The 27,180-nt window shown below is 53.9% G+C and overlaps 2 protein-coding genes across 2 annotated transcripts; both read right to left on the reverse strand.

Moving 5' to 3' along the window:
• Nucleotides 1-284: 284 nt before the first annotated feature.
• On the reverse strand, nucleotides 285-14,112 carry sco1 (synthesis of cytochrome C oxidase 1). The gene is given in 8 exon segments (XM_030087625.1): nucleotides 285-807; nucleotides 881-969; nucleotides 972-995; nucleotides 1,244-1,336; nucleotides 1,505-1,702; nucleotides 2,484-2,574; nucleotides 8,162-8,296; nucleotides 13,775-14,112. Coding segments are annotated over 8 exon segments (933 nt in total). The 5' UTR covers nucleotides 13,934-14,112; the 3' UTR covers nucleotides 285-663.
• A 1,046-nt stretch (nucleotides 14,113-15,158) lies between these two features.
• Nucleotides 15,159-25,227, reverse strand: tmem220 (transmembrane protein 220). Its single transcript, XM_030087614.1, has 6 exons — nucleotides 25,042-25,227; nucleotides 24,924-24,953; nucleotides 24,690-24,750; nucleotides 24,483-24,606; nucleotides 15,463-15,522; nucleotides 15,159-15,390 (listed from the first exon to the last, which is right to left on the reverse strand). Exons 1-6 carry the CDS (start codon nucleotides 25,144-25,146, stop codon nucleotides 15,258-15,260), a joined length of 513 nt encoding a protein of 170 aa, XP_029943474.1. The 5' UTR covers nucleotides 25,147-25,227; the 3' UTR covers nucleotides 15,159-15,257.
• Nucleotides 25,228-27,180: the final 1,953 nt, after the last annotated feature.

The raw sequence follows: 27,180 nt of genomic DNA on the forward strand, positions 1-27,180 counted from the left end.
CCGCCTGGAGGCCGCAGGCCAGAGCGCCGCCTGGAGGCCGCTGCCCAGGGGGCCGCAGGGCGCTGCCTGGAGGCCGCAGGGCGCTGCCTGGAGGCCGCAGGCCAGAGCGCCGCCTGGAGGCCGCAGGGCGCTGCCTGGAGGCCGCTGCCCAGGGGGCCGCAGGGCGCTGCCTGGAGGCCGCAGGGCGCCGCCCGGGGGCCATACTGTGCAGCAGTCGGCTCTGGGCAGAGCGGCAGCAGCTGGACGGAGGCCGAGGCTTCAGTCTGAAAAGACGTCATGCAGGAAGTTTCTGTTTTTTAATCATGAAATCAGCAGTTTTACATTTTTTTCTTCTCATTTCATAAATCAGCCACACGGCAGCAAACCACACAAGTGAAGCAACCACACAAACGGTATTCCCCCAGACGGAGATGAATCTGGAATTGTAAATCCAGAAGACCCCCCCGCCCCCCCCGGCAGCAGCTCTTCTCTGCACTCAGGGTCACGTCACTCCAGTCCTGCAGTTCAAAGTTCAGAGTCGCTCCGGGAGCTCAGGTTACGGTTCGCTCCAGCAGAAACATGGCGGGAATCGAGTCCGTGGATTCAGGAGCTGATCAACACCTGACAGGAAAAGGACCTGAGGCAGCACGCCGCAAACAAACAGAACGGGGGGAGGCGGGGGGGTCAGGCCGCCGCCCTGCTCTTCCGGTACTTCCTCATGTGGGCGGCGACGGAGCTGACGATCTCCACGCTGCGCTTGTTCTGTCCGAAGTACTCCAGGAACTCGCCGTCCGGCCCCACCAGGTACATGATGATGGTGTGGTCCACCTGCAGGGGGGCACGGGTCAGGACGGGGTCAGGACGGCTCTGGCCAATCGGGGCGGAGGGGGCGGAGACTCACGATGTAGTCGTTGTCCTCGTCTCTGGGCCCTTGGCTGTAGTAGACCCTGTAGGCTCTGGACACCTGCTCCACCTGCTCCGCCGTCCCGTCAGGCCGATCAGCTTCGGGGAGAACTCTGCAAGATGGGCCGGACGTCAGGACCGCCGGAGTCCTCTAGGGACCGCCAGAGACCTATAGGGACCGCCGGGGCCCCGTACAGACCGCCAGAGTCCTGTACAGACCGCCAGTGTCCCGTACGGACCGCCGGGGCCCCGTATGGACTTCTAGAGTCTCGCAGGGACTGCCAGAGTCCCATGTGGACAGCCGGGGTCCCGGCACCGGACCGCCGGGGCCCCGTACGCTGGCGGTCCAGTCCCTGCGTACCTTTGACATACGCTGCCATGGCGTCCGGTGTGTCCCGCTCCGGGTCGATGGTGATGAGGATCGGAGTCAGGTCTGGGAGGGACTCTATCCTGTCTGGACACACACACACACACACACACACACACACACACACACACACACACACACACAATGTGTCAGAGGATGCTGAATTCCTTACTGGGCGGGGCGGGTGGCGGGTGTGGCGGGTGTGGCGGGGGTGGCCGGCGGGGTGGGGGCTGGGCGGGGGGTGTGGTGCCGTACCGATCTCCTCCACCACCTCCACCATCTTCTCCAGCTCGTCGGGGCAGATGTCGGGGCAGTGGGTGAAGCCGAAGTACAGCAGCAGCCAGCGGCCCAGGAAGTCCCGGCTGCCGGCCGGCCGGCCGTGGTGGTCCAGGAGCTGGAACGGCCCCCCCAGTGCCGGCCGGCCCAGGGACCTGCTGCGCTCCTTCTCCATCACTGCGGGCCGAGCAGAGGGGCTCGTGAGCGGGTGAGCGGGTCGGGGGGTCGGGGGGTCGGGGGGTCGGGGGGCCGGGTTGACACCGGCCGCGGTCCGGCTCCGGTCCGGCTGCAGAGCCCTTGTGGAGCTCCGGTCTCTTTCCGCAAGGATCCTGTTTCTGGGCACGAAGCGTCAATCCAGACAGAAGCAGGTCGGCGCCGGAAGGAAGCGCGGTACAAGTTCCAAAATAAGTGACTTCAAAATAAAACCTGTGTCGGGTTTTTGCCTTAATGTTGTATTTTTTTACTTCTTCTGGTGGAAAACAGAACAAACGGCGACGCGGTCATCACAGCTTCAGAAGAGCGACGGCTCGGTCGGGCGAGTTTCTGCCAAACCAGCTTCTTTCTTCACACGTCGGACAGCTTGATGAAATGATGACGTGTTTATGACGAGTTCTTATTCTAAAAATATGTTTTTACGGTTTTAATGTGCATTTTCAACCCAGACGGCAGTTTGGCTGCTTTCTGTTGAGTTCCAGGGTTTCATATTGTCCTCGGGGGACGGCGACAGATCTGGCGACCTCCTGCAGAGGCACCGCCAGGCCGAGCCGCGGCGCAACGGACCGGAGACGGGCCGCAGCCGGTGAGAACCCGAGGTAAGGTGGGGGTAAGGTGGGGGTAAGGTGGGGGTAAGGTGGGGGTAAGGTGGGGGTCAGGGGGTCCGGGAGTCTGGGGGTCGGTGGTCTGGGAGTCGGGGGGGTCAGGGGTCAGGGGTCGTGGCCTCACACGGCGGGACACTCACGCTCCTCCTTCTCCTTCTTGAAGTACTTCATTCCTGCCAGCAGGGCTCCTCCGATGCCGAAGGTCACGGCTAAAGACTTCCAGGTCACGGGCTGCAAACAGGAAGTGATCCAGGTGAAGCCCCGCCCCTTCAGAAAGCCCCTCTCTGGAAACAGTCCAGTCCTGATTCCAGACACCGGACAACAAGCTGAACGCCGCGACAACCCGAACGACTGAACACAGCCTGTCCTGGAGCCCCCCTGACCTGGACCCCGACCTAGACCCTGACCTGGACCCTGACCTGGACCCTGACCTGGACCCTGACCCCGACCTGGACCCTGACCTGGACCCTGACCTGGACCCTGACCTGGACCCTGACCTGGACCCTGACCCCGACCTGGACCCTGACCTGGACCCTGACCCCGATCTGGACCCTGACCTGGACCCGACCTGGACCCCGACCTGGACCCCGACCTGGACCCCGACCTGGACCCCGACCTGGACCCTGACCCCGACCTGGACCCTGACCTGGACCTGACCTGGACCCCGACCTGGACCCCGACCTGGACCCTGACCTGGACCCTGACCTGGACCCTGACCTGGACCCCGACCTGACCCCTGACCTGGACCCTGACCCCGACCTGGACCCTGACCTGGACCCTGACCCCGACCTGGACCCTGACCTGGACCTGACCTGGACCCCGACCTGGACCCCGACCTGGACCCTGACCCCGACCTGGACCCTGACCTGGACCTGACCTGGACCCCGACCTGGACCCCGACCTGGACCCCGACCTGGACCCTGACCTGGACCCTGACCTGGACCCTGACCTGGACCCCGACCTGACCCCTGACCTGGACCCTGACCTGGACCCCTACCTGGACCCTGACCTGGACCCTGACCTGGACCCCGACCTGGACCCCGACCTGGACCCCGACCTGACCCCTGACCTGGACCCTGACCCTGACCTGGACCCCGACCTGACCCCTGACCTGACCCCTGACCTGGACCCCGACCTGGACCCCGACCTGGACCCTGACCTGGACCCCGACCTGACCCCTGACCTGGACCCTGATCTGGACCCCGACCTGACCCCTGACCTGGACCCTGACCTGGACCCTGACCCCTGACCTGGACCCTGACCTGGACCCTGACCCCTGACCTGGACCCTGACCTGGACCCTGACCCCTGACCTGGACCCTGACCTGGACCCTGACCCCTGACCTGGACTCCGACCTGGACCCGACCTGGACCCTGACCTGGACCCTGACCTGGACCCTGACCTGGACTCCGACCTGGACTCCGACCTGGACCCTGACCTGGACCCTGACCTGGACCCTGATCTGGACCCTGATCTGGACCCTGACCTGGACCCTGACCCCTGACCTGACCCTGACCTGGACTCCGACCTGGACCCTGACCTGGACCCTGACCCCGACCTGGACCCTGACCTGGACCTGACCTGGACCCCGACCTGGACCCCGACCTGGACCCCGACCTGGACCCCGACCTGGACCCTGACCTGGACCCTGACCTGGACCCCGACCTGACCCCTGACCTGGACCCTGACCTGGACCCCTACCTGGACCCCGACCTGACCCCTGACCTGGACCCTGACCCCTGACCTGGACCCCGACCTGGACCCTGACCTGGACCCCGACCTGGACCCCGACCTGGACCCTGACCTGGACCCTGACCTGGACCCCGACCTGGACCCCGACCTGGACCCCGACCTGACCCCTGACCTGGACCCTGACCCCTGACCTGGACCCCGACCTGACCCCTGACCTGACCCCTGACCTGGACCCCGACCTGGACCCCGACCTGGACCCCGACCTGGACCCCGACCTGGACCCTGACCTGGACCCCGACCTGACCCCTGACCTGGACCCTGACCTGGACCCTGACCCCTGACCTGGACCCTGACCTGGACCCTGACCTGGACCCTGACCCCTGACCTGGACCCTGACCTGGACTCCGACCTGGACCCCGACCTGGACCCTGACCTGGACCCTGACCTGGACCCTGACCTGGACTCCGACCTGGACCCTGACCTGGACCCTGACCTGGACCCTGACCTGGACCCTGACCCCTGACCTGGACCCTGATCTGGACCCTGACCTGGACCCTGACCTGGACCCTGACCTGGACCCTGACCTGGACTCCGACCTGGACCCTGACCTGGACCCTGACCTGGACCCTGACCTGGACCCCGACCTGGACCCTGACCTGGACCCTGACCTGGACCCTGACCTGGACCCTGACCCCTGACCTGGACCCTGACCTGGACCCTGACCTGGACCCTGACCCCTGACCTGGACCCTGACCTGGACCCTGACCTGGACCCTGACCTGGACCCCGACCTGGACCCTGACCTGGACCCTGACCTGGACCCTGACCCCTGACCTGGACCCTGACCTGGACCCTGACCTGGACCCTGACCTGGACCCCGACCCTGACCTGGACCCTGACCTGGACCCTGACCCCTGACCTGGACCCTGACCTGGACCCTGACCCTTCCTCTGGAGAGCTCCCTGGGTCGTTGCCGTGGCGATGAGCCAACAGAATGAATCCTTCTGACTGAAAACCAGCTCAACATCAAGGAGCTGTAAAATCTGCCCTCACTGTTGCATTGTGGGAGTTTGCACCGCGTGGCTCTGAGGCTAGCTGCACATTAGCCGGGTAGCTAGCTGTCGTGCTAGCCTTAGCGCTGTTAGCGCTGTCTCCGCGTTGTTTTGCTACTCGTTATCTTCACCGTTTGTTCGGCGGTCTGACCGGATTGGAGCCGCCTGAGGGTCGGTTCTGGCCCACGGGCCTTCTGTTGGACACCTCAGTCTTAGATGATCAGATTAACTTCATCTGACAGAACCTAATCTGTTCAGGTCCCCCAGAGCCAGACGGGACGTTCCAGCCGGTCCCCAGAAGACTGACCGGACCTCCAGACCAAAACTTCCTCTTCTCACCAGAAAACAGGAGAAACGCCGCCGAGAGACGAGAGACGAGGACGAGGACGAGGATGAGGATGAGGACAAAGACGAAGACGAGGGTGAGGACAAGGGTGGGGACGAGGACAAGGACGAGGACGGGTACGAGGATGAGGACGAGGGCGGGGACGAGGGTGAGGACGGGGAGGAGGACGAGGAGGAGGACGAGGACTATGGAATGAAATCCCTGTCAAAATTCAAGAGCACTTCAAAGTGACCTGAGAGCAGCGTTTATCGATGTCATTCTGGGACTCCGTGGTGTTGTCTCTCAGAACTCGCTGCTCGCGCAGACTTCCTGCGCTCACACTCAAACTCCTCCTCCGGCTCTCAGGAACTCGTGCTCACGGATCTCTGCTCTGCTCTCGGATTTTTCGTGTATCAACGCTGTCAGCCAATAGGAAGCCGGCTCGCTCTGACCAATCAGATGATCCCTGTTTGTATACGGGTGCGTTACAGGCGGACACTCTTTCAACAGGTTTTATCCACTTCCTCCCTCCGGGGCTGGAGGAATAAATGTCATTTCTTTTATTTTTTTTACCACTGTTGGAATAAAATATCATTCAATACGTACAGCAGCGTCCAAGCTTCTCGTTACAATGGCTGTATTGTATAATAACAGCCCATCGGACGCTGCTCTGTGAGGCGTGCTGTTGGAGAAAACAATGTCACCATCCTGGAGGGACGAGGTGCCTTTAGTCAGTTTGATTTTCTGTTAAATTGACATCATCAGATTCCAATAAACGAGCCATTTTCTTGCTTTTTCGTTTTTGGGCAAATAAAGAATTCAACTCGTTTTCCCCTCCTGACTGACAAAACAGATTTTCCACTCATTATTTCCTGTTTGACAGGGGGCGGGGCTCTTCACACAGCGGCAGATGTCTGCCTGCTGCTCCGCCTCCTGTCAGGACTGTAAAGAACTCATAAAAGTTGTATTAGTGTTACACGAAGAAGCTCACTCTGTGCTTTGCTGCTCTTTGGTTCTAATCGTCAGACGCTAAACTGCATTTTTTCGACTCCCGACTGAATGAAAGTAGTTAAAAAAATGACCAGCAGGGGTCGCCCTGTGCTGCTCTCCTCATCACTCCGAATTTACACATTTAATGTCTGAAATAATCAACAGATTTGTTGATATCCTGAAAAATGAAAACATCTCCTGTGGTTATTTGTAACTGATCCAGCCTCACTGCTGTTATACAGTGTTGTACAACATGGGCTTATTTATTGTTTGCATGTTTTTAATCACGTAAACATTCCATAAATCAATAAATTCTCTGTTTTCTCTCACTCACTGGCGTATTAGTTGACTGCAAAAGGAGTTCAACTCCTTCTCTACAATCTCATTGTACACTGTATGACAACAATGATGAGACCATTCTGACTGTAATGGCTCCAGTTTCAGTGTTCATGTCATGTGTGGAAATAAATTATAATGCGTCTCTGTCAGAAGTACCGTCTGACATGTGTACTGGAGCCTGCATGTGTCCTGGTTTTATGATACTTACATGGTAAAAACATGAAAATAATATAACAATAATCTGGATAACTCCACTGTGTTTCTCCTCTGATCCCAGATGAAGAGGCTCCAGTCCAGCGAGGCTGGATCAATCAGAAATAACTGCATGAGATGTTTTCATTTTTCAGCACATCAACGAATCTGTTGATTATTTCAGACATTAAATGTGTAAATTCGGAGTGATGAGGAGAGCAGCACAGGGCGACCCCTGCTGGTCATTTTTTTTAACTACTTTCATTCAGTCGGGAGTCGAAAAAATGCAGTTTAGCGTCTGACGATTACAACCAAAGAGCAGCAAAGCACAGAGTGAGCTTCTTCGTGTAACACTAATACAACTTTTATGAGTTCTTTACAGTCCTGACAGGAGGCTGAGCAGCAGGCAGACATCTGCCGCTGTGTGAAGAGTCCCGCCCCCCTGTCAAACAGGAAATAATGAGTGGAAAATCTGTTTTGTCAGTCAGGAGGGGAAAACGAGTTGAATACTTTTTTTGCCCAAAAACGAAAAAGCGAGAAAATGATGTCAATTTAACAGAAACTCAAACTGACTAAAGGCACCTCGTCCCTCCAGGATGGTGACATTGTTTTCTCCACCAGCACGCCTCACAGAGCAGCGTTCGATGGGCTGTTATTATACAATACAGCCATTGTAATGAGAAGCTTGGACGCTGCTGTACGTATTGAATGATATTTTATTCCAACAGTGGTAAAAAAATAAAAGAAATGACATTTATTCCTCCAGCCCCGGAGGGAGGAAGTGGATAAAACCTGTTGAAAGAGTGTCCGCCTGTAACGCACCCGTATACAAACAGGGATCATCTGATTGGTCAGAGCGAGCCGGCTTCCTATTGGCTGACAGCGTTGATACACGAAAAATCCGAGAGCAGAGCAGAGATCCGTGAGCACGAGTTCCTGAGAGCCAGAGGAGGAGTTTGAGTGTGAGCGCAGGAAGTCTGCGCGAGCAGCGAGTTCTGAGAGACAACACCACGGAGTCCCAGAATGACATCGATAAACGCTGCTCTCAGGTCACTTTGAAGTGCTCTTGAATTTTGACAGGGATTTCATTCCATAGAGGACGAGGGTGAGGACGAGGATGAGGGCGGGGACGAGGGCGGGGACGAGGACGAGCGCGGGGACGGGGACGGGGACGGGGACAGGGACGGGGACGGGGACGGGGACGGGGATGGGGACGGGGACGTACTCACTCCTGACTTCCTGCTCTTCTCTCCTGATGACGGCGGAGGCGGCACGGCGGAGGACCAGGCTCTGCAGGAGGTTCTGGAGCAGGACCCGCCCAGCCTGCTGGAGGTTCTGTGGCCGAGTTCTCCGCTCAGGTTCTGCTGAAGCAGCAGGACAGACGACTGGAATCAGCTGAAGCTCAGTCTGCAGAAACCCTCAGACACAGCTCAGCTCACAGCTCGACCGGAGGAGAAGAAAAGACTCAACGAGCAAAACGCAGACACTGAGGAAATGTGTACAGCCGGTCGCCATGGCGACAGCGGCCGGTCGCCGCGGAAACAGCAGCCGGTCACATGCTGTTTCAAATTCAGAACTAGTTTCATCCCGCTGAAGTAACTCAGAAGGAACCCACTCTCCTTGGTGTTTCCATGGAAACGAAGGGCAGAACCCTGCGGTTCTGGGGACGCAGCGTTCTGATTGGACAGGAGGCGGCCGGGACGTTCCGACGTCTCCCAGGAGGAAACAAAGCCCAGAACGGCGAGGGTTCCTTCTTTCTTAACTTTGATTTTAAGAGCCGCCTTTCTATACTCCGTCATCCGTCTGATTAAATCCACTTCCTCCAAAGCTCCCGATAAATAAATCCTCACAGACCAGGCGAGCGACCACAGGACGGCAGGAGGAAGGACTACAACACACCGCAACAGGAAGCAGAAGATACAGAAACACAAAGGCTGTGTTCGAAACCGCATACTGTCTACTACATCCTTACATACTCATACTATCCATCCTGCATCCTGCTTACTCAGTCCATCAAACAGTGTGCGAAGCGTTTACACTACAGCATACTACATAATAACCCACAATGCATTGGCACTTCTTCCATGAGCAGAAATCGATCTGCTAAAGCTGATTTCACTTTAGCTCTAAACTCGTCAAATGTATAACTTCATCGAGATTTTTTTTTAAATTAGGCGACAAAGTGGTGGTTTAGAGCCCGAGTGTGTCGTTTATTTGTCCGAATATCAGCCGTTTATGATTTTGTTCGGACGAATTCGGCGAAATTCAAGCCAGCCGCAGTGAGCAACGCACTTCCGGTTATTTTCACCAAAATAAACCCCCCCTTTCCCTTTCTCATGCAAAACAACCTCAGTGATAAATCTGTGCTTTTACTTTTTACAAGAAGGCAATCTTTCAGCAATATATCTCGCTTAACATCGCCGTTTGGAACGGTGCCCCGTTAACGGACCACTTATTATGCCAATTATGATGCTTTACCGACGGAGAGTTTTTTCGGCTCTTCAACAAAGATCGGCTCGCCGTCTTCGGTGCATCATGGTCGCTTTCAGCATGGACTAGTTCTCAGATGTGAACTGAATAAAGTTTATTCAAATGTCCGTCGCGTTGCATCTTGGGCAATTTCAGTATGAGTAGTGAACACACGATGTATACTCAACATTTCTGGCGAATGCAGTATGCATCCGGGAACTTCTCGCATACTCAAAATCGCATACTGCCAGTGTAAACACACTGCATACTCAATAAGTTAGTATGAGTAGTACGTAAGTATGCGGTTTCGAACACAGCCAAAGACCTTGCACCCGGCGGACTCTCCTCCCTGAACACACCTGAACAACCACCTGAACAACCACCTGAACACACCTGAACACACCTGAACAACCACCTGAACACACCTGAACAACCACCTGAACAACCACCTGAACAACCACCTGAACACACCTGAACAACCACCTGAACAACCACCTGAACAACCACCTGAACACACCTGAACACACCTGAACAACCACCTGAACACACCTGAACACACCTGAACAACCACCTGAACAACCACCTGAACAACCACCTGAACACACCTGAACAACCACCTGAACACACACCTGAACACACACCTGAACAACCACCTGAACAACCACCTGAACAACCACCTGAACACACCTGAACAACCACCTGAACAACCACCTCAACACACCTGAACAACCACCTGAACACACACCTGAACAACCACCTGAACACACACCTGAACAACCACCTGAACACACCTGAACAATCACCTGAACACACACCTGAACACACCTGAACAGCCACCTGAACACACCTGAACAACCACCTGAACACACCTGAACAATCACCTGAACACACACCTGAACACACACCTGAATAACCACCTGAACAACCACCTGAACACACACCTGAACACACCTGAACAATCACCTGAGCACACACCTGAACACACACCTGAATAACCACCTGAACAACCACCTGAACACACACCTGAACACACACCTGAATAACCACCTGAACAACCACCTGAACACACACCTGAACAGAGAGGTTCAGGATCTACAGACTCACACTGACTACAGTCTAAAACCAGAACTAAACTCATAACACGGACGTTTCCTTCATCATGTCTGTTAGTGGAACCAATAGAACCAATAGAACCAATAGAACCAACAGAACCAATAGAACCAACAGAACCAATAGAACCAATGGAACCCAAGAGGAGTGGAATCAGAACGGATCCACTGTTTCAGGAGGAACAGCTGGGATCAACACCGTCACCAAACTGCTTCAGGAAGTGATTCACCGATGAGTTTTGTCTAAGATGATTGATGATTATTTTGTCAGTAATCACAAACTGGACGGAGCAGAACCCGAACTCTGGACCTGGAACATCTGCCTGGGGAGAACATCTGGTTCTGGAACACAGCTGGACGCTCACAGCTCCATCATCCACACAAACACACAGCCGCTGGGAATAGAACCCACAACCTGAGCAGACTCAAACAGAAGGTTTACACCTAATTCCACCTGAATGAGAGGAACCAGCCCAGCTCCATCAGAACTGGTCCGTCCAGGACCAGGTCTTCACCAGGACCAGGTCTTCACCTGCTCATGACCTTCGACTCAGAGTTAAAGGACCTATATCATGCAAAATCCACTGTTTAAGGTTTTTAGCAGGCCCCAAAGTTGAATTCCTTTAAAAACCAACCCCAAAGTGTTATGTGCCTTCTTCCACGCATGTCTGAGTGATCTCTTTCAGTCTGCTGCTCTCTACAGCAGCCCCTCCCTTCAGGTAGAAAACCGCTCGTCTGAAACTCTTCAAACTTAAAGCTCGGGTAGACGATGTTGTCCAAAAGCAATTTTAGTCATACTGATTGAAACGCTCCCTGCCCCCTGGGAGAAGTCAATACATTGTGTGGACGGAAAAAGGTAGGGAAAAAATCTGACCACTGTAGCGGCCACAGGACAGTAAAAACTCCGACCAATCGTATCGCGCGGACCGCTCTTCAGGAACCAATCAAATCCCTTCGCCGTTCTACCAGCCCCCTGCGCGTACATTTCAGTGGCGTGCACTGGCCCTGGTTCAGAGCGCGTTGCCAAGGCGCTAGCAGCGCTCGCAGCTCGCGTGAAAAATAGAAGGAAGCAGAGCGGCGCGCTGCACTGCTATACGTGTTGTGTGCAGCAGTCAGAAAGGTTCATAACATTGGAGGCGATCACAAACTCCGTGCGACTGGCGCTCCCGTGCGCACGCGGCACTTCCTTGTCCAGTGCGTTCGCTCCCAACGGGAGCTCCTCCAATGGGGTGGGAGCTGGGCGGAGCCTTGGGAGATGCTACATTCGTGCTCCATGCTAGTTTTCCAAGATTGCCGACCCGAGCTTTAAGTACGCCACAAAAGTTGAACCCCCCCCCACCACCACCACCACCGCCCCGCAGGCCCTCAGCAATCAGTGTTGCCGCTTTTTACATCTCCGATTACAGAGATAAACTTTAACCATCGTCTGAAAGCAACAATAAAGCAAGAGCAAGAGTCTGAAGGGTCTGAAGGGTCTGCACTTGGTGAGTTTCTTACGGGAAAATACGTTTTCATGTGTCTTTGTGTGTAGACAAGCTAGAGCTAAAGAGCTAAAGCTAGCCCTTAGAAAAGCTAACGCATGATGTCTTTGTTTTGAAGCTCTGATTGGTTGAAGCTGTCAGTCAAAGCCCACCGGGAGAGAGGAGGGATTTTCAGTGAAACGGAGCGTTTTCTCTTCTGGGTTTCAGAATTAGCCCCAGAAAGTCTTTGATTTCACACAAAATGACTTTTCATTAGCGCCAAAAAAAAAAATGTTACCATGGTAACGCCAATAACAGGGTTTGGACGAGCTAAAGAAGCAGGATACAGCCCCTTTAAGGAAGAACTTAAACCCATGTAAACCCGCCCAGCCAGCAGGTCACCATGGTGACAGCAGGTTGTTATGGTGACAGCCAGCAAGTTGTCACGGTGACAGCCAGAAGGTCGCCATGGTGACAATCAGCTGGTTCTCATGGTGACAGCCAGCAGGTCGTCATGGTGACAGCCAGCAGGTCGTCATGGTGACAGCCAGCAGGTCGCCATGGTGACAGCCAGCAGGTCGCCATGGTGACAATCAGCTGGTTCTCATGGTGACAGCCAGGAGGTCGTCATGGTGACAGCCAGCAGGTCGTGGTCATGGCAGGACAACAGCCAACAGCTCATCATGAAAACAACCAAACCAGAGTTTTCTACTTGTTAGATGTCCATTTCCTATACGGCTTCTGATTGGCTGAAGGCTTCCAATGAAGTCAAACGCAGACCGGAAAAGACGGGAAAAGAATAGAATAGAACAGAATAGAATAAAAACACTTCAGTAATCTCAGAAGAAAAACCTTCAAACAACAGGAAGCAGCTGTAGAGCAGAGAGCAGGAAAACCTCAGACTCGAGGACTCTTTGTCTCTCTGTCTCTTTGTCTCCAGGACACTTGGACTCTGGGCCCCTCCGGTGCGGACAGGTGTCGTGCCGAAAAGTGACTGCCTGCCGAAAAGTGACTGCCCCCCTGAAAACACACATCGACGTGTTTCTGTATTTCTGCACTGCTCGCATACGCTGTGCGGATGTTTCATAAAGTATTCTTTATGAATATTTGTAAGAGTAAATTTTTACAAATTACACACACAAACCATTATATCAACAGGCATCCCTCAGTTACAGGGCGCAGTCACTTTTCGGCAGCTGAGTGACGTGAGGAGTGACACTGACCACTTCAAGGGAGGCCAGGGTGATATTTACAGAATTTGCAGGACTGAAAGCCGAGGAGATCAGGCAGGTGCATGTACAGTGATTTTGGTCAGTGGCGCCTCTCACATCGCTGAGTTACAGGGGGCAGTCACTTTCATGCAAGAAGCTGCTGAAAAGTGACTGCGCCCTGTAACTGAGGGATGTCTGCTGATATAATGGTTTGTGTGTGTAATTTGTAAAAATTTACTCTTACAAATATTCATAAAGAATACTTTATGAAACATCCGCACAGCGTATGCGAGCAGTGGAGAAATACAGAAACACGTCGATGCGTGTTTTCAGGGGGGCAGTCATTTTTCGGCAGGCAGTCACTTTTCGGCACGACACCGGCTGTTGCAGACGGTCTGTGGTTCTTAAAGCGCCGCTATGCAGGACCGGGTCGGGTGAAGGACGCGGACCGGGTCTTTCTACCCAGAAATCCGTTTTGAACGCTGATCTGAAGACAAACACGGGTCAAGACTAAAGTTCCGTCGGTCCGAGTCGAGGTTTTCCAGGACAGGAGTGTGTTCACGGTCACTTCCGGTCTCTCCTCGCGGACCTACCGGGACGCAGTGCAGGCTCCGCGGGGACGGGGGCTCCCCGGTCCCGGTCCCGGTCCCAGCCCCCCTCCGGAGGAGCCGGGGCGGCGGTCTGGATGTCCGTGTGAGCAGCAGCGGCCCGTGGAGCGGCCGCGAGCCGCGGAACAAGCCGCTCAGAGACATGCTGGACCTTCACGGAAGCGGCGCGGGAGACAGCGGGAGACCGACAGGACAGCGGGACAGCGGGACAGCTGGTCCCCGGTCAGCTCCTCCCCTCCGCGGCCCCGACACAGCCACAGACCGGCCCGGGACAGGCTGGTCCTGGACCAGCTGCAGAGCGTTACCAAACAGCGGACATGACGTCACACTGCAGGGAGCGCCTCGTGCTGCCGCCCAAAGGCAGGGGGCGGTATTACGTCTTCTTCTTCTTTTTGGAGTTTTACGACGGTTGGCAACCAACTTAGGAGCATTACCGCCACCTACCGTACCGGAGTGTGGGTCAGCCCAGGCTCACGCTCCAGTTCAAAAAAAAAAAAAATCCTATCAAAGCCATACCCTACTATAAACCCCAGTCTCCTTTAAAAAGGATCCCCGTTCCCCCTCCTCAGAGAACACCTCCAGCCGGTGCTCAGGGCCTCGCGCTCCACCCCTCAGCATCACACGCTCCACGTCTCCTGAGCAGCATTACAGCTGCAAAATCACTAAATACAGACTCTAAATACACAATATTCAAATAATATGGATTCATACATTTCATTTAACATTTAAAGACCAAACCTGAGGGAAAATCCCAGAGGGAGCCGAGTGTCCTCCTGCCTCCACCTGGACCGAGTCCGTCTCCGTCTCCTCTCCGTCTTTTCAGGACGGTTCCAGAGTTTTCCTCACAGTTTGAAACTCTCTTGTTCAGTCCAGTCTTCTGTTCAGGCTGTTTTTTTGTTTTGTTTACATCATTGATCCATTTCTTCAAATGATGGTTAATTATCTGTTTTCAACCATCTGAGGCGCAACTTTTTGCATCTTTAAATATCATTTTCTTCCAGTTTTTGTTGGGTTTGATCAGTTTTTAATGACGATTTGTTGCATTTCACAAAAAGTCCTGATTGTTTAACGTTGTCCTCAGGTAGAAAAGTTCATTCATGTCTTTTTTTTGTCTTTTGAGGGTTTTTACTTCAGAAATCTGGCAGAACGACACCAAACATCCTGGAAATCAGCTGAATTTATTCATGAATCAAGTTTTATAGAAAATTACAAACAAGAGTCTTCATGTTCTCCACCAGCGAGAACCGGAACCAGCAGATTTTAACTGATCAGTGTGTGTGTGTGTGTGTGTGTGTGTGTGTGTGTGTGTGTGTGTGTGTGTGTGTATCAGAGGACGGTGGTGCAGTGAGTGTGTGTGTGTGTGTGTGTGTGTATCAGAGGACGGTGGTGCAGTGAGTGTGTGTGTGTGTGTGTGTGTGTGTGTGTGTGTGTGTGTGTGTGTGTGTGTGTGTGTGTGTGTGTGTGTGTGTCAGAGGACGGTGGTGCAGTGTCTCGGCCAGCTGGACCGCAGCTCCTTGTGGACGTGGTAATACGTCCAGGACACGAAGGGGAAGACGGCGATGGAGACGGCGGCGGACACCCTGAGGACGCCGACCGGAGATCTGAGGACGGGGACAGGACGTCAAAGACTCACACTTTGGAGGACGTGAGAAGACGAGGACGCTGGCGTTTACCGTCCAGAGCGGCGAGACAGGAGCAGCCAGAGCAGCGCCAGCAGCAGGCCGGAGAACTCTCTGTCCACCGAGGACACACCGTCCACCGAGGACACAGAGGACACAGAGGACCCAGAGGACACAGAGGACACATGTCAGGGACATTCTCACTGCAGGCTGTCCTCACCTCACGTCTCTCTCATCACAGTCAGCAGCTCTGAGGTGTGTGTGTCTCCGAGGTGTGTCTCTCTGAAGTGTGTGTACTGTCCTCAAGTGTGTGTGCGTGTGTGTGTGTGTGTACTGTCCTCAGGTGTGTGTGTGTGTGTGTGTGTGTGTGTGTGTGTACTGTCCTCAGGCTGTGTTTCCCCCGGACACGTTGGAGGTGAATCGGTTTGAGCGACCTGGCGGTGAGCCAGACGCTGCGGCGTTGTCGCCGGTACTAAAATGAGAAGAAAACCTGGTGCGGGAGCGCCGCCGCCGCCACCGCCGGGTTCCCTCGGGGCCCCGCGGGCCCGGCGGCCGCCGGGTTCCCTCAGGGCCCTGCGGGCCTGGCGGCCGCCGGGCTTCTCTTGCCCCCCGCCAGGCGGAGCCTCGCTGGTTTATTTATTGTCAATATGTGTTTTTTTATGCACCAAAACAGACACCAAAGACGGTCTGTAGAGCTTTTAAAGGGAAACTTCAACATTTTGGCAAATGGGCCCATTGAGCTCAACTCCTCATTCATTAGAGCAGCAGACTGACTGTTTCTGTGAGGCGAGCTGCTGTTTATCCAGAGGCGAGTCAGGAAGGTTTTCGGGACGGACACAATGGAAGCAATCAAGCACTGAATCTTAGACTGCAGAAGTTAGAGCCAGCTTTGGTGAGTTTGAATTGCTTATTGTGTTGTTGTTACTGTGTCTGGGGGTGGTTAGGTGCTTGTGCTGCAGTTTCGGTTTCTGTCTGCCCAGTAGAGAGGTCGCTGACGCGGGTCACACCTTCTACTGTCTGGCTCCAGTGACATCAGACAGGGGCGGGTCGGCCGGGCGCCATCGGTCAAGTTGGAAACAGCTGTGACTCCGTCAGGTACTTCACAGCACAGACTGCGCTTTGGCGTCAGCCACAGCGTCAGCCCACAGAGGGTAAAGACCACAGAGGGTAAAGACCTGCGAGTCTACCTGCGCGAGTCCACCAAGCTAGGACACCGGCTTCACTGAGGTCTGTCTGTCACAGTCTAACGCACAATGTGTTTCTTACGTATCCCAGTCATCGTCGGCAACCGGAAAAGACGACTAGTCCTCCGCAAACGCAATCCACACAACCTGTCCGCTATCTCTGGAAGTGGTCCAGCCCACACTCAGTGACCTCCGGTCTCTGGAACTGTCAGTCCGCAGTTAATAAGACAGAATTCATCAGTTCTCTGATGAAACTCTCAGACATTCAGGTCCTCGCCCTGACTGAGACCTGGATCCGCCCAGAAAACTCAGCTACACCAGCTGCACTCTCTGCGTCCGCTGCGCTAAGCCACGCCCCTCGCTCTACTGGCCGGGGAGGCGGTGCTACGTTAAGCCACACCCCTCGCTCTACTGGCCGAGGAGGCGGTGCTACGTTAAGCCACGCCCCTCGCTCTACTGGCCGAGGAGGCGGTGCTACGTTAAGCCACGCCCCTCGCTCTACTGGCCGGGGAGGCGGTGCTACGTTAAGCCACACCCCTCGCTCTACTGGCCGAGGAGGCGGTGCTACGTTAAGCCACGCCCCTCGCTCTACTGGCCGAGGAGGCGGTGCTACGTTAAGCCACGCCCCTCGCTCTACTGGCCCAGGAGGCGGTGCCACATTAAGCCACGCCCCTCGCTCTACTGGCCCAGGAGGCGGTGCTACATTAAGCCACGCCCCTCACTCTACTGGCCCAGGAGGCGGTGCTACGTTAAGCCACGCCCCTCGCTCTACTGGCCCAGAAGGCGGTGCTGGCATTCTCATTCCGGACAACTGGTCCTTCTCCTCACTGCGCCCATCAAACAACACAACATTTGAATATCATGCTTTAATGGTCTCTACTCCCATCAAAGCATATATTCTGGTTGTGTACCGCCCACCAGGGGGCGATCTGGACGGCTTTGTCTCTGAAATGGACCTGTAGCTCTCTGACATCCCTGATGATGGCACACCACTGGTTGTCATGGGAGACATGAACATTCATGTTGACAAACCTCAGGCTCAGGACTTTTTGGCACTGATGGCTTCCTTTGCTCTGGTACTGGCTCCGCCCCCCCCCCCCCCCCCCCCCCCACACACACACACACACACACACACAAAGCTGGCAAAATCCTTGGTGCTGACTCGTAACTGCTCCATAGCAGAGGTGACGGTTACTCCACTACACCTATCTGACCATTTCTTGATAAAATTTGCGGCTGCCTTTCTGCCATTGCAGACACCGACACAGATGGTCTCCTTCCAGAACCTTGAAGTCCCTCACAGCAGCTCAGCTCTGTCCTGCCGGAATACTCTCACTTCTCATTGCTTCCTGTTAATGAGGTACAGAAACACTCTGGTCCTCTCTGGTCCTCTTTGGACAAACTCTGCCCCCGGGTGTCCAAACCAGCAAGAAGAAACAACCAGGTCCATGGCTCTCAGAAGTTCTGAGAGAACAAAGAGCTGGACTCAGGGCAGCAGAAAGAAAGTGGCGTAAATCCCACGAGCCACTGATTGGTCCTCATACAAACAGAAACTTGCTTCCTTTACCTCCCGCTTGCAGTCTGCAAAGAAAGCTTTTTATCAGAACCAGATCTGTGCAGCTTCTGATTCCAGAAAAATGTTTATGGCGTTCAACTCCCTGCTTCCTCCTCCAGCTGCTCAGCCATCCACTGAGCTGATCCTGACATGTTCGCCTCCTTTTTCACTGAAAAGGAGGCTGCAGTCAGAACCAGTTCTCTGAGCCGGACCAGCCCAATCAGCTCAAACCCACCACTGCTCCTTCTCTCTGCTCGTTTGCTCCTCTGAGTGAGGATGAGGTCTCCAGACCTCTTCTGAGCTCAAAACCGACAACATGTCCTCTGGATCCAACACCCACCAGCATCCTGCAGACCATCTGGTCCATAATCAAACCTGCAGTCACGCATTGTCAATTCCTCCCTGGAAACCGGCATTTTTCCTGTTACTTTTAAACAAGCCCGCGTCCCCCACTGCTAAAAAAGCCTCATCTCAACCCAGCCCAGGTTGAAAACTACAGGCCAGTCTCACTTCTACCATTCCTGTCGAAAATACTGGAGGCTCAGTATTTAACCAAGTCTCTGAACACCTGCGGGACCAGAACCTGCTGGACCCTTTTCAGTCAGGCTTCAGATGAGACCACTCCACCGAGACTGCTCTCCTGTCAGTCACAGGATCTCTGGTCCGTCCTCTGTCCTCCTGCTGCTGGTCCGTCCTCTGTCCTCCTGCTGCTGGTCAGTCCTCTGTCCTCCTGCTGCTGGTCAATCCTCTGTCCTCCTGCTGCTGGACAGTCCTCTGTCCTCCTGCTGCTGGTCAATCCTCTGTCCTCCTGCTGCTGGACAGTCCTCTGTCCTCCTGCTGCTGGACTTGTCTGCTGAACCATCAGATCCTCCTCTCCACTCTCTGACCTCGGCCTCTCAGGTTCTGTCCTGTTGTGGTCCAGGTCCACCTCACAGGCAGATCCTTCAGAGTGTCATGGCGAGGGGAGGAGGCCAGGTCACATGGCCTATCAACAGGGGTCCCTCAGGGGTCGGTGCTTGGCCCCTTACTCTTCTCTCTGTACACCACCTCACCTGGTGCAGTGATTCACCCCCATGGCTTCTCCTACCACTGTTATGCTGACGACACTCAGCTCTTCCTCTCTTTTCCACCTGACGACACGACAGTCTCAGCTCGGATATCAGCATGTCTGGCTGATCCTCCACCTGGATGAAGGAGCGCCACCTTCAGCTAAATCTGTCTAAGACTGAACTCATGGTCTTTCCAGCTTGTCCACCTGTCCAGCCTCAGATCAGTGTCCAACTTCACTCCAGCCTACTTGTGCCACAAACTCAACCAGAAACCTGGGTGTCATGATTGATGACCTGCTGACCTTTAAGGTTCATGTGGCCTCAGTTTCTCGGTCTTGTCGTTATGCCCTCTACAACATCAGGAAGATCAGACCCTTCCTGACCCAACAGGCCGCCCAGCTTCTGGTTCAGGCTCTCGTGATGTCTCTCTTCTGGCGGGTCTCCCTGCAGGTCCAGTCAAACCTCTACAGAGGACCCAGAATGCAGCAGGTCTGGTCTTCAACCAGCCCAGCAGAGCTCATGTCCTCCCCTGTTCATCTCCCTTCACTGGCTTCCAGTTGCAGCCAGGATCAAATTCAAATCTCTCCTCCTGGCTTACAAAACGCTTACAAGAACGGCTCCGGCCGACCTGGACTCCCTGATCCAGGTCTACTCTCCTTCACGCCCTCTTCGCTCTGCATGTGAGAGACGTCTGGAGCTTCCAGCCCAGCTCGGCTCTGAACCTCCAGCCAGACTCTTCTCCTCTGTTGTTCCCAAATGGTGGAACGAACTTCCTAACTCGGTACGTTCCGCCGAGTCTCTTCCTACTTTCAAGAGACAATTGAAGACTCAATTGTTCAGAGAACACCTAGGGTCTTAATCCGACCCCATGTTCAGGGAAGAATAGGTCAGGTGTTCTAAAACCCAGCACTTATGGACCACTGACTAAGTTGACACACACACACACAAAAAAAAAAAAATAAATAAATAAATAAAAATAAAGGGGGGTAGTGGCTCCTCTTCTGCAACTTGATGGCAGCTCCCTTGACCAATCACACTTGAAGCAATTGAAGCATTTACTGATGGTTTCTTTCTTTCTTATATCTGTATTCTTGCTTGTGTTGGACGTCGCTTTGGACAAAAGCGTCTGCTGAATGGAACTGTAGAATTGTAGAATTGTAGAAGTGGACGGTATTTTTGTTCGCCCTCGTCAAACTCATCAAATACACAATCCAACAACCCCAAAACACTTTGGTGGACACGTTATAATCCGCACATTCACTACACTGTGGAATATTGATGCTAAATTACCAGATTGAGTTGTTTATGCGAAGATTGCTAAAGCGGAACTACTTACTAAACATGGCGTCTGGGCGTAGTGATTTCAAAAGAAAAAGTAGTTCCCAGTATTTGCTTCAGTGTCGTAACGCTGCAATATTATTTGTTGGTGTTCCACAGCGTAGTGAATGTGTGGATTTGGTACCGTATTTAGTAGGGATGTCCCGATTCAACTTTTTCACTTCCGATACGATGCCGATATTGCAACCTTGAGTTTTGGCCGATACCGATATTGGTCCGATACGATATCAGCGCGAATCATATTATATTATTATTAGTATTATTACTTATGTTTTAATGTGGAATGTTGGAAAAGACTTGATCAAGTGATGTTAGACAGAGAACAACAGTCAGCAACAGCAGGTGTGAGAAAAACTGACCCATTTATTATTAACCGATTGGTTACAAACATTTTAACCTTCAACATAAAACCTGCAGTGCTCTACAGCGGAATAAAATAAGAAACATAAATAAATTAGAGGATGCTGAAAAATAACCTAAATAGCTCCAATAAACCAAATAGAGGTCGACCGATAGTGGATTTTTAAAGGCCGATATAATAACGATAGTTTGGAGCAGGAAAAAGCCGACAGCCGATTAATTGGCCGATAGCCCATTGAAACTTATGTGTATTCAGTATCTATTAAAATTGACATGGATAATTTTGTTACACTTTAATATGGGGGGGGACGTCACATTTTGTGTGATGATACTATACGCCATAGAAAATAAGACCAGTTAAACACGGCATCGAGAGTGAAGGGATCTGAACTGTGATTTCTCATCCTCCCATAAGCTGTAACCTCTAACCTTAACTTATATCTTATATACCGTATTGGCCCGAATATAAGACGACTCCGATTATAACACGACCCCTATTTTCCAAAGATCATTTTGTGAAAAAAAAAAAAAAAATGCTGAAGACAATAAGGCCACTCATGAAACAACTTTTTATTATACAATTATTATAAACTCAAAAACTCACAACTGAGATAACATTTCACGAGATATAAAATGAAAAAAATCTTGAATAAAAAATATATTCTCTTTCTCAAAATAAGCAACAAATAAGAACCTCAAGGGGTCCAAACTGCATAAATGATGTAAATAACTGTCCAGGTCCTTCAGCTGAATCAGGCTCTGGTGGTGGACATTCCGTCTGTCCGTCTTTCAGAGACGTATTCACTCACCCTTCTATCAGTCTCTCTGAAGCGTCGCTCTCAGGACCACGGAAAGCTTTTCTCATAGCGTTAGCATCTGTAGTGTTTTTTCTGTGCTCTCCAATAAGAACGAGGCTCTGCTCCACCAGGTCTCCTGGCGGCTTGGCAGTAGTTTGATGACTCTGCTGCGTTGATCACCATCAGTTTAAAGTTGGCATCATAACTTCGCCTCTGTTGTTTGCTCAGTTGTCCAGCGTTCAGCCCCTTTGTCCCAGATGATCCGCCATTTTTCATCAGATCATTTGATCTCATTTCATCGCTCCACTCGCTCTCTGGTCAGTGATACTTTGGCTCCATCTAGCGGCGCGGATGCGTATTGACCATCTACCGTAAGTCCGCGATTATAACACGACCCCACTTTTGAGGATGCAATTTCTGGAAAAAAACATCGTCTTATATTCGGGCCAATACGGTACTCTAAACAGTTGTGTTCTTTATCACTACTAAAGAATGGTTTGTTTTTTTAATTAGGCTATCTTTTTTGAAAGAATAAATTCCGAATTCATTTCCAAACATAGCCTGTCTAACCCACTGCAGGAACAGTAAAGTTTCCAATGGCAAAGTCACTAGAACCTCCATAACATCTGCCGGGAAAAATCGAGGGGGGGGGGGGGCTGGTTTGTGTCAAACAGTGGCTAAAATTGCCAAATTTTAAGATTCATGGCAAACTAAGATGGACTGACTCCACAGAGACGCTTTCTTTCAGCGCGTTTTCAACGAGCTGCTAGCTGTTAGCTTAACAAGCAGTGTGGTTGTGTAAAACGTGGCTGTTATGCTAACATGATGCACGTTATGCTTGTTGAACAGCTGGAACTTATTTCCTCCACAAAGGAGGTTAAGATGTTGACTTTCAGCTTGTGAAGGTTTTAATACACTTACAGCGATGCTAATCATCGTCTCCACGTCCCTCTCTCTCTCTGCTGCCGCTGTGCTGCTCATGCTCCGTCCCCCCCCCCCCCCCCCCCCCCAGCCCCCCCCTCGGTGACCAGAGAGACAGAGAGCAGCAGGCGAGGGAAGGAGCCGTTCACGCTGCTGGAAAAAAAAACCCAGCCATCGGCCGCTATCGGGACCATCTGCCGTTAATTCCGATAGTTTGTAAAACGTCCTATCAGCCGATTGATCGGCCAAACCGATGAATCGGTCGACCTCTAGAACCAAATTATACTTTTAAAGTGCAAACAGTTCCAGTCCTCTTCAGTTATTTTTTACTGTCAGTATATGGTGGAACAACTGAAGGCGAGGATGAAAACAACAACAACAACAACAACAACACAACACTGTCCACCGTCCAGCTGCTCACAGCTCAGCTCCAGACTGGTTCTAGTCTTCACTCAAAAAACAAGCTTCAAACGTGCGACGGGGTTGGTCGTATTAACGAACGTCGTCTTGTTTTCGGGGGGGGCGGCGGTGCGTCGGTGGGGGAGAGCAGTCGTCCCACAATCTGGAGGTTGAGAGTTCGATTCCTGTCTGCCACTGTCTGCATGTCGAAGAGTCCTGGGGGAAGACACTGAGCCCCGATGTACGTCGCTTTGGACAAAAGCGTCTGCTGAGCAAAATTGTCAAATTGTAAATTAAAGGTTGCGGGTTCTCTGCCACCGCGGGAAGCTCGCCTCAGCGGCTGACGGGGAAATGCTGCCACACGGCGACTTCCTGGGGTTGTGATCAGGTGGGCTCTGCATGCTGTTGGCTGGACCCGTGCTCTTCTTCTTTGGCGTTTGTGGCAGACGGCACCAACGTTCAGGTGCATTACCGCCACCTGCTGTTTGAGAATGTGAACCACAGTCACCTCTGGACAGAAGTGCTGCAGCTTAACGGGGCGCCTGTATCGCAGATTTTAGAGGCAATCCCATAAAATCCGATGCTGGTTTTTTAGCTGATATCGGACCGATATCCGATATCAGTATCAGATCGGAGAACCATAGCATTTGGCGTGGAGGAGTCAGCTGCGCCGCCATGGCGTCGGGCTGCCTGCTGCCCCCTGGAGGCGGGATGAGCTCGGCGCGTTCCACCGTCTGCAGGAGCTGCCGGACGGCCGGTTTCAGCACCGCTTCAGGCTGACGCTGTTTCCACCTGAAGCTGCTCGCCACTCGCCGTGGCATCGCGCCAGCTGTTTGGTGGGCGGAGCCCTGCTGCCCTCCGTCAGCACGTCCGTGACGTCCTCCACGCTGAGAGGCTGTCCTGGAGCCAATTCGCTTCAAAAGCTCAATTATTTCAACTCAAGCGGAAAAAGATGAAGCGGTGGCGGCGATCATCGAGGGCCGGGCGGCGATCATCGAGGGCCGGGCGGCGATCATCAAGAGCCGATCATCAAGAGGCAATCATCAAGCGGCGATCATCGAGTGGCGATCATCGAACGGCAGGCGGCAATCATCGAGCGGCGATCGTCAAGCGGTGGCGGTGATCATCGAGCGGCGGGCGGCGATCATCGAGCGCCGGGCGGCGATCATCGAGCGCCGGGCGGCGATCATCGAGCGGCGGCGGCAGCAAGTGGCAGTGCAAGTCGACGGGCATGCAAATGTTTTGCTGGAAGCGCTCGCCGTCCGTCGCCTGCCGCTCAAGATTGAGCAACAATCGCGTCACTACGTTGACTTTGTATGTGATGTCATCACGTCATGTCCGGTGGAAAAGCAGCGTCAGGTGTGTGTGTGCTGCCCCCCTCTGGTGTGTGTGTGTGTGTGTGTGTCTGTGTGTGTGTGTGTGTGTGTGTGTGTGTGTGTGTGTGTGTGTGTGTGTGTGTGTGTATGTGTACCTGCCCTCCTCGTGCTGCAGGATGCGGGTCGCCCCCTCCCTGTACAGGCTCCAGCCCAGCGCTGCCGCCGCGGCGGAGCAGACGGTCACGTGCAGATCGGCCACGCGCCTCCAGACGCGCGTCTCTGCGGCACAGACGGCAGCTGCTCACACGGCCGCACGGGGGCGCCGCCGAGCGGCGGGACGGCGGGACTGCGGGACGGCTTACCGGTGACTGGCGGATGAGCGGCCGTGAAGGCACTCAGGACGGCGGGAACGGCGTACCCCGCCTGGAACGCGAACCACAGGGTGAACACCGACCCACAGGAAGTCACGGAAAGTTACGATGAACGAAGTGAGAGAGAGAGAGAGAGAGAGCGAGAGAGAGAAAGAGAGAGAGAGAGAGAGAGAGAGAGAGAGAGAGAGAGAGAGAGAGAGAGAGAGAGAGAGAGAGAGGCCTCACCATCCAGAACCCCGCGTCCGGGTCATTGACCTGCAACACACACACACAGATCACAGTCTGAATGCGGGAACCCTGGACCCTGGACCCGGACCCGGACCCGGACCCGGCCCGGACTGACCTGGACGCAGGCCGCCAGCGTGAAGAAGAGGCTCATGGCGGCGCTGCAGAGCCTCCAGACCGCCGGGAGCCACGACCCGGTCCTGCTCTCCCCCGCTGCTCCCATTTCCCCGCACGTCCTCCTCGCGTCCCCGCCCGGTCCGACGGGTCGTCACGATGGCACGCAGCACGCGCACACTCAGCGCGTGCGGCGGGTCAGAGAGCGGCCGAGGCGCGCTTGATTTTCACACCCTGGGACTGAACGTTGTTGCAGGAACTTTTTAACCTGCGAGTTTCTGCAGATTCTGTAAAACTGATCAGCAGCGAGTCCCAGAAAAACCCCGCGGAGACTGAAACACCGCCACGAGAACCGCGGACGGCCTGGTTCCGACATGTGGTGCGGTGACACCACGAAACACCGCACACAGCCCCGCGCTCGTCTTAACGTGCAGTAAAACCTGAGGTCAGACACGTTTCACCACTTCATCATCATCCGGGACGATCTGAGGGATTCATGTGGCTGCAGCAGCTGGACGTCCCGGTGGATGAAGGAAGCGCTTCCTGCGGAGGCCCCGCCTGACCGCTGTACGCTGATCAATAAACCCATCTTACCCAAACTGTCATGGAAACGACACGAAAAACACACATTTCAATAAACAAGGAAAAGATGGATGGAGGGACAGATAGATGGTTGGATGGATCAACAGATGACTGCACTATAGAACATAAATATAACGTTATTGAAATAAAGTAAACACAAAACTTCAGACCCAGATGTTCAGAGTGAAGCATCCAGATGTGCAGCAGGCAGTCTGAACACACTAGACCAGCCGACATGCAGATGTGTGTGTGTGCGTGTGTGTGTGTGTGTGTGTGTGTGTGTGTGTGTGTGTGTGTGTGTGTGTGTGCGTTCTTGTATTTCTATCCTTGTCGGGGCCAAATGTCCCCACAAGGATAGCAAAACGTGGAACGACGTGCCTTGTGGGGACCTTTTTCCGGTCCTAAGTAGGAGAAACAGTGTTTTCTTGACCATGTTGTTGTTACTGAAAAAAGTAAAAGTGCAAAAACATTTCTTTAGGGTTAGGCTTTGTTGTGGTGTGGGTTAGGGTTAGGGTAAGGGTCAGGGTTAGGGGCTAGACATGAATGGGAGTCAATGGACGGTCCCCACAAGGATAGAAATACAAGACCGTGCGTGTGTGTGTGTGTGTGTGTGCGTGTGTGTGTGTGTGTGTGTGTGTGTGTGTGTGTGTGTGTGTGTGTGTGTGAGAGAGAGAGAGAGAGAGAGAGTGAGTGTGTGTGTCTTAAGGTGTGGTGTGTGTCGGTCCAGGCTCGGTTATTTGCTGTATTGAAAGGTTCATGTTAGAAACACCCACAGAGAGCAGAGTGAGCAGAGTGAGCTGGAGTGAGGTGGGGTGAGGTGGGGTGAGGTGGGGTGAGGTGGGGTGAGGTGGGGTGAGGTGGGGTGAGCAGAGTGAGGCAGAGTGAAGCTGACAGAGTGAAACGCTGTCCGCAGCAGGAGGTGCAGGAGACACTCCGGCTGTCCAGACGTCCCCCTGGTTCCTTCAGTCTCGTGTCTGTCCCCGTCGGTCAGACCGCCGGTCCTCCACCGCCTGCCCCGCCCTGGAGGCGCCGGCGCCCCCTGCAGGCGCAACAACACGAAATGAAGGAAGAGCGAAGCCTGAAGACAGCAGGAGCACCGACCCCAACCGTCAACCCGGCCGGAGAACACAGAACCGGTTCCTCCTTCCAGAAACACGGTTCTGACCCGGAACCCTGCTGTTCTTCCTCTGCCTCCATCAGCATCCACTCAGTGTCTCCGTCAGACTCCTCCTCCTCCTCTCTGTTCCAGACTGTGAAGGCGAGGAGCCGCCGCCACTGCACCTCCTGCTGTTTCTCCTCCTGCTCTCCTCCTCCTGGTCCTCCTGGTCCTCCTGGTCCTCCTGGTCCTCCTGGTCCTCCTGGTCCTCCTGGACCTCCTGGTCCTCCTGGACCTCCTGGACCTCCTGGTCCTCCTGGTCCTCCTGGTCCTCCTGGTCCTCCTGAACCTCCTGGACCTGGTCCTCCTGGACCTCCTGGTCCTCCTGGACCGCAGTGGAAACATCGAGCTGTGTGACTTCGGCATCAGCAGCCAGCTGGTCAACCGTCGCTAAGACCCGGGACA

Source organism: Salarias fasciatus, unplaced genomic scaffold (assembly GCF_902148845.1).
Source record: "Salarias fasciatus unplaced genomic scaffold, fSalaFa1.1, whole genome shotgun sequence".
Taxonomy (NCBI): Eukaryota; Metazoa; Chordata; class Actinopteri; order Blenniiformes; family Blenniidae; genus Salarias; species Salarias fasciatus.

Excerpts from the sequence above, each read along its gene's own strand:
- tmem220 (XM_030087614.1), bottom strand. The coding sequence starts at position 25,146 with ATGGGAGCAGCGGGGGAGAGCAGGACCGGGTCGTGGCTCCCGGCGGTC. Across the intron at positions 24,751-24,923 it reads CGGACGCGGGGTTCTGGATG|GCGGGGTACGCCGTTCCCGC; the intron begins GTGAGGCCTCTC and ends TTCGCGTTCCAG. Across the intron at positions 24,607-24,689 it reads CGCTCATCCGCCAGTCACCG|AGACGCGCGTCTGGAGGCGC; the intron begins GTAAGCCGTCCC and ends TCTGTGCCGCAG.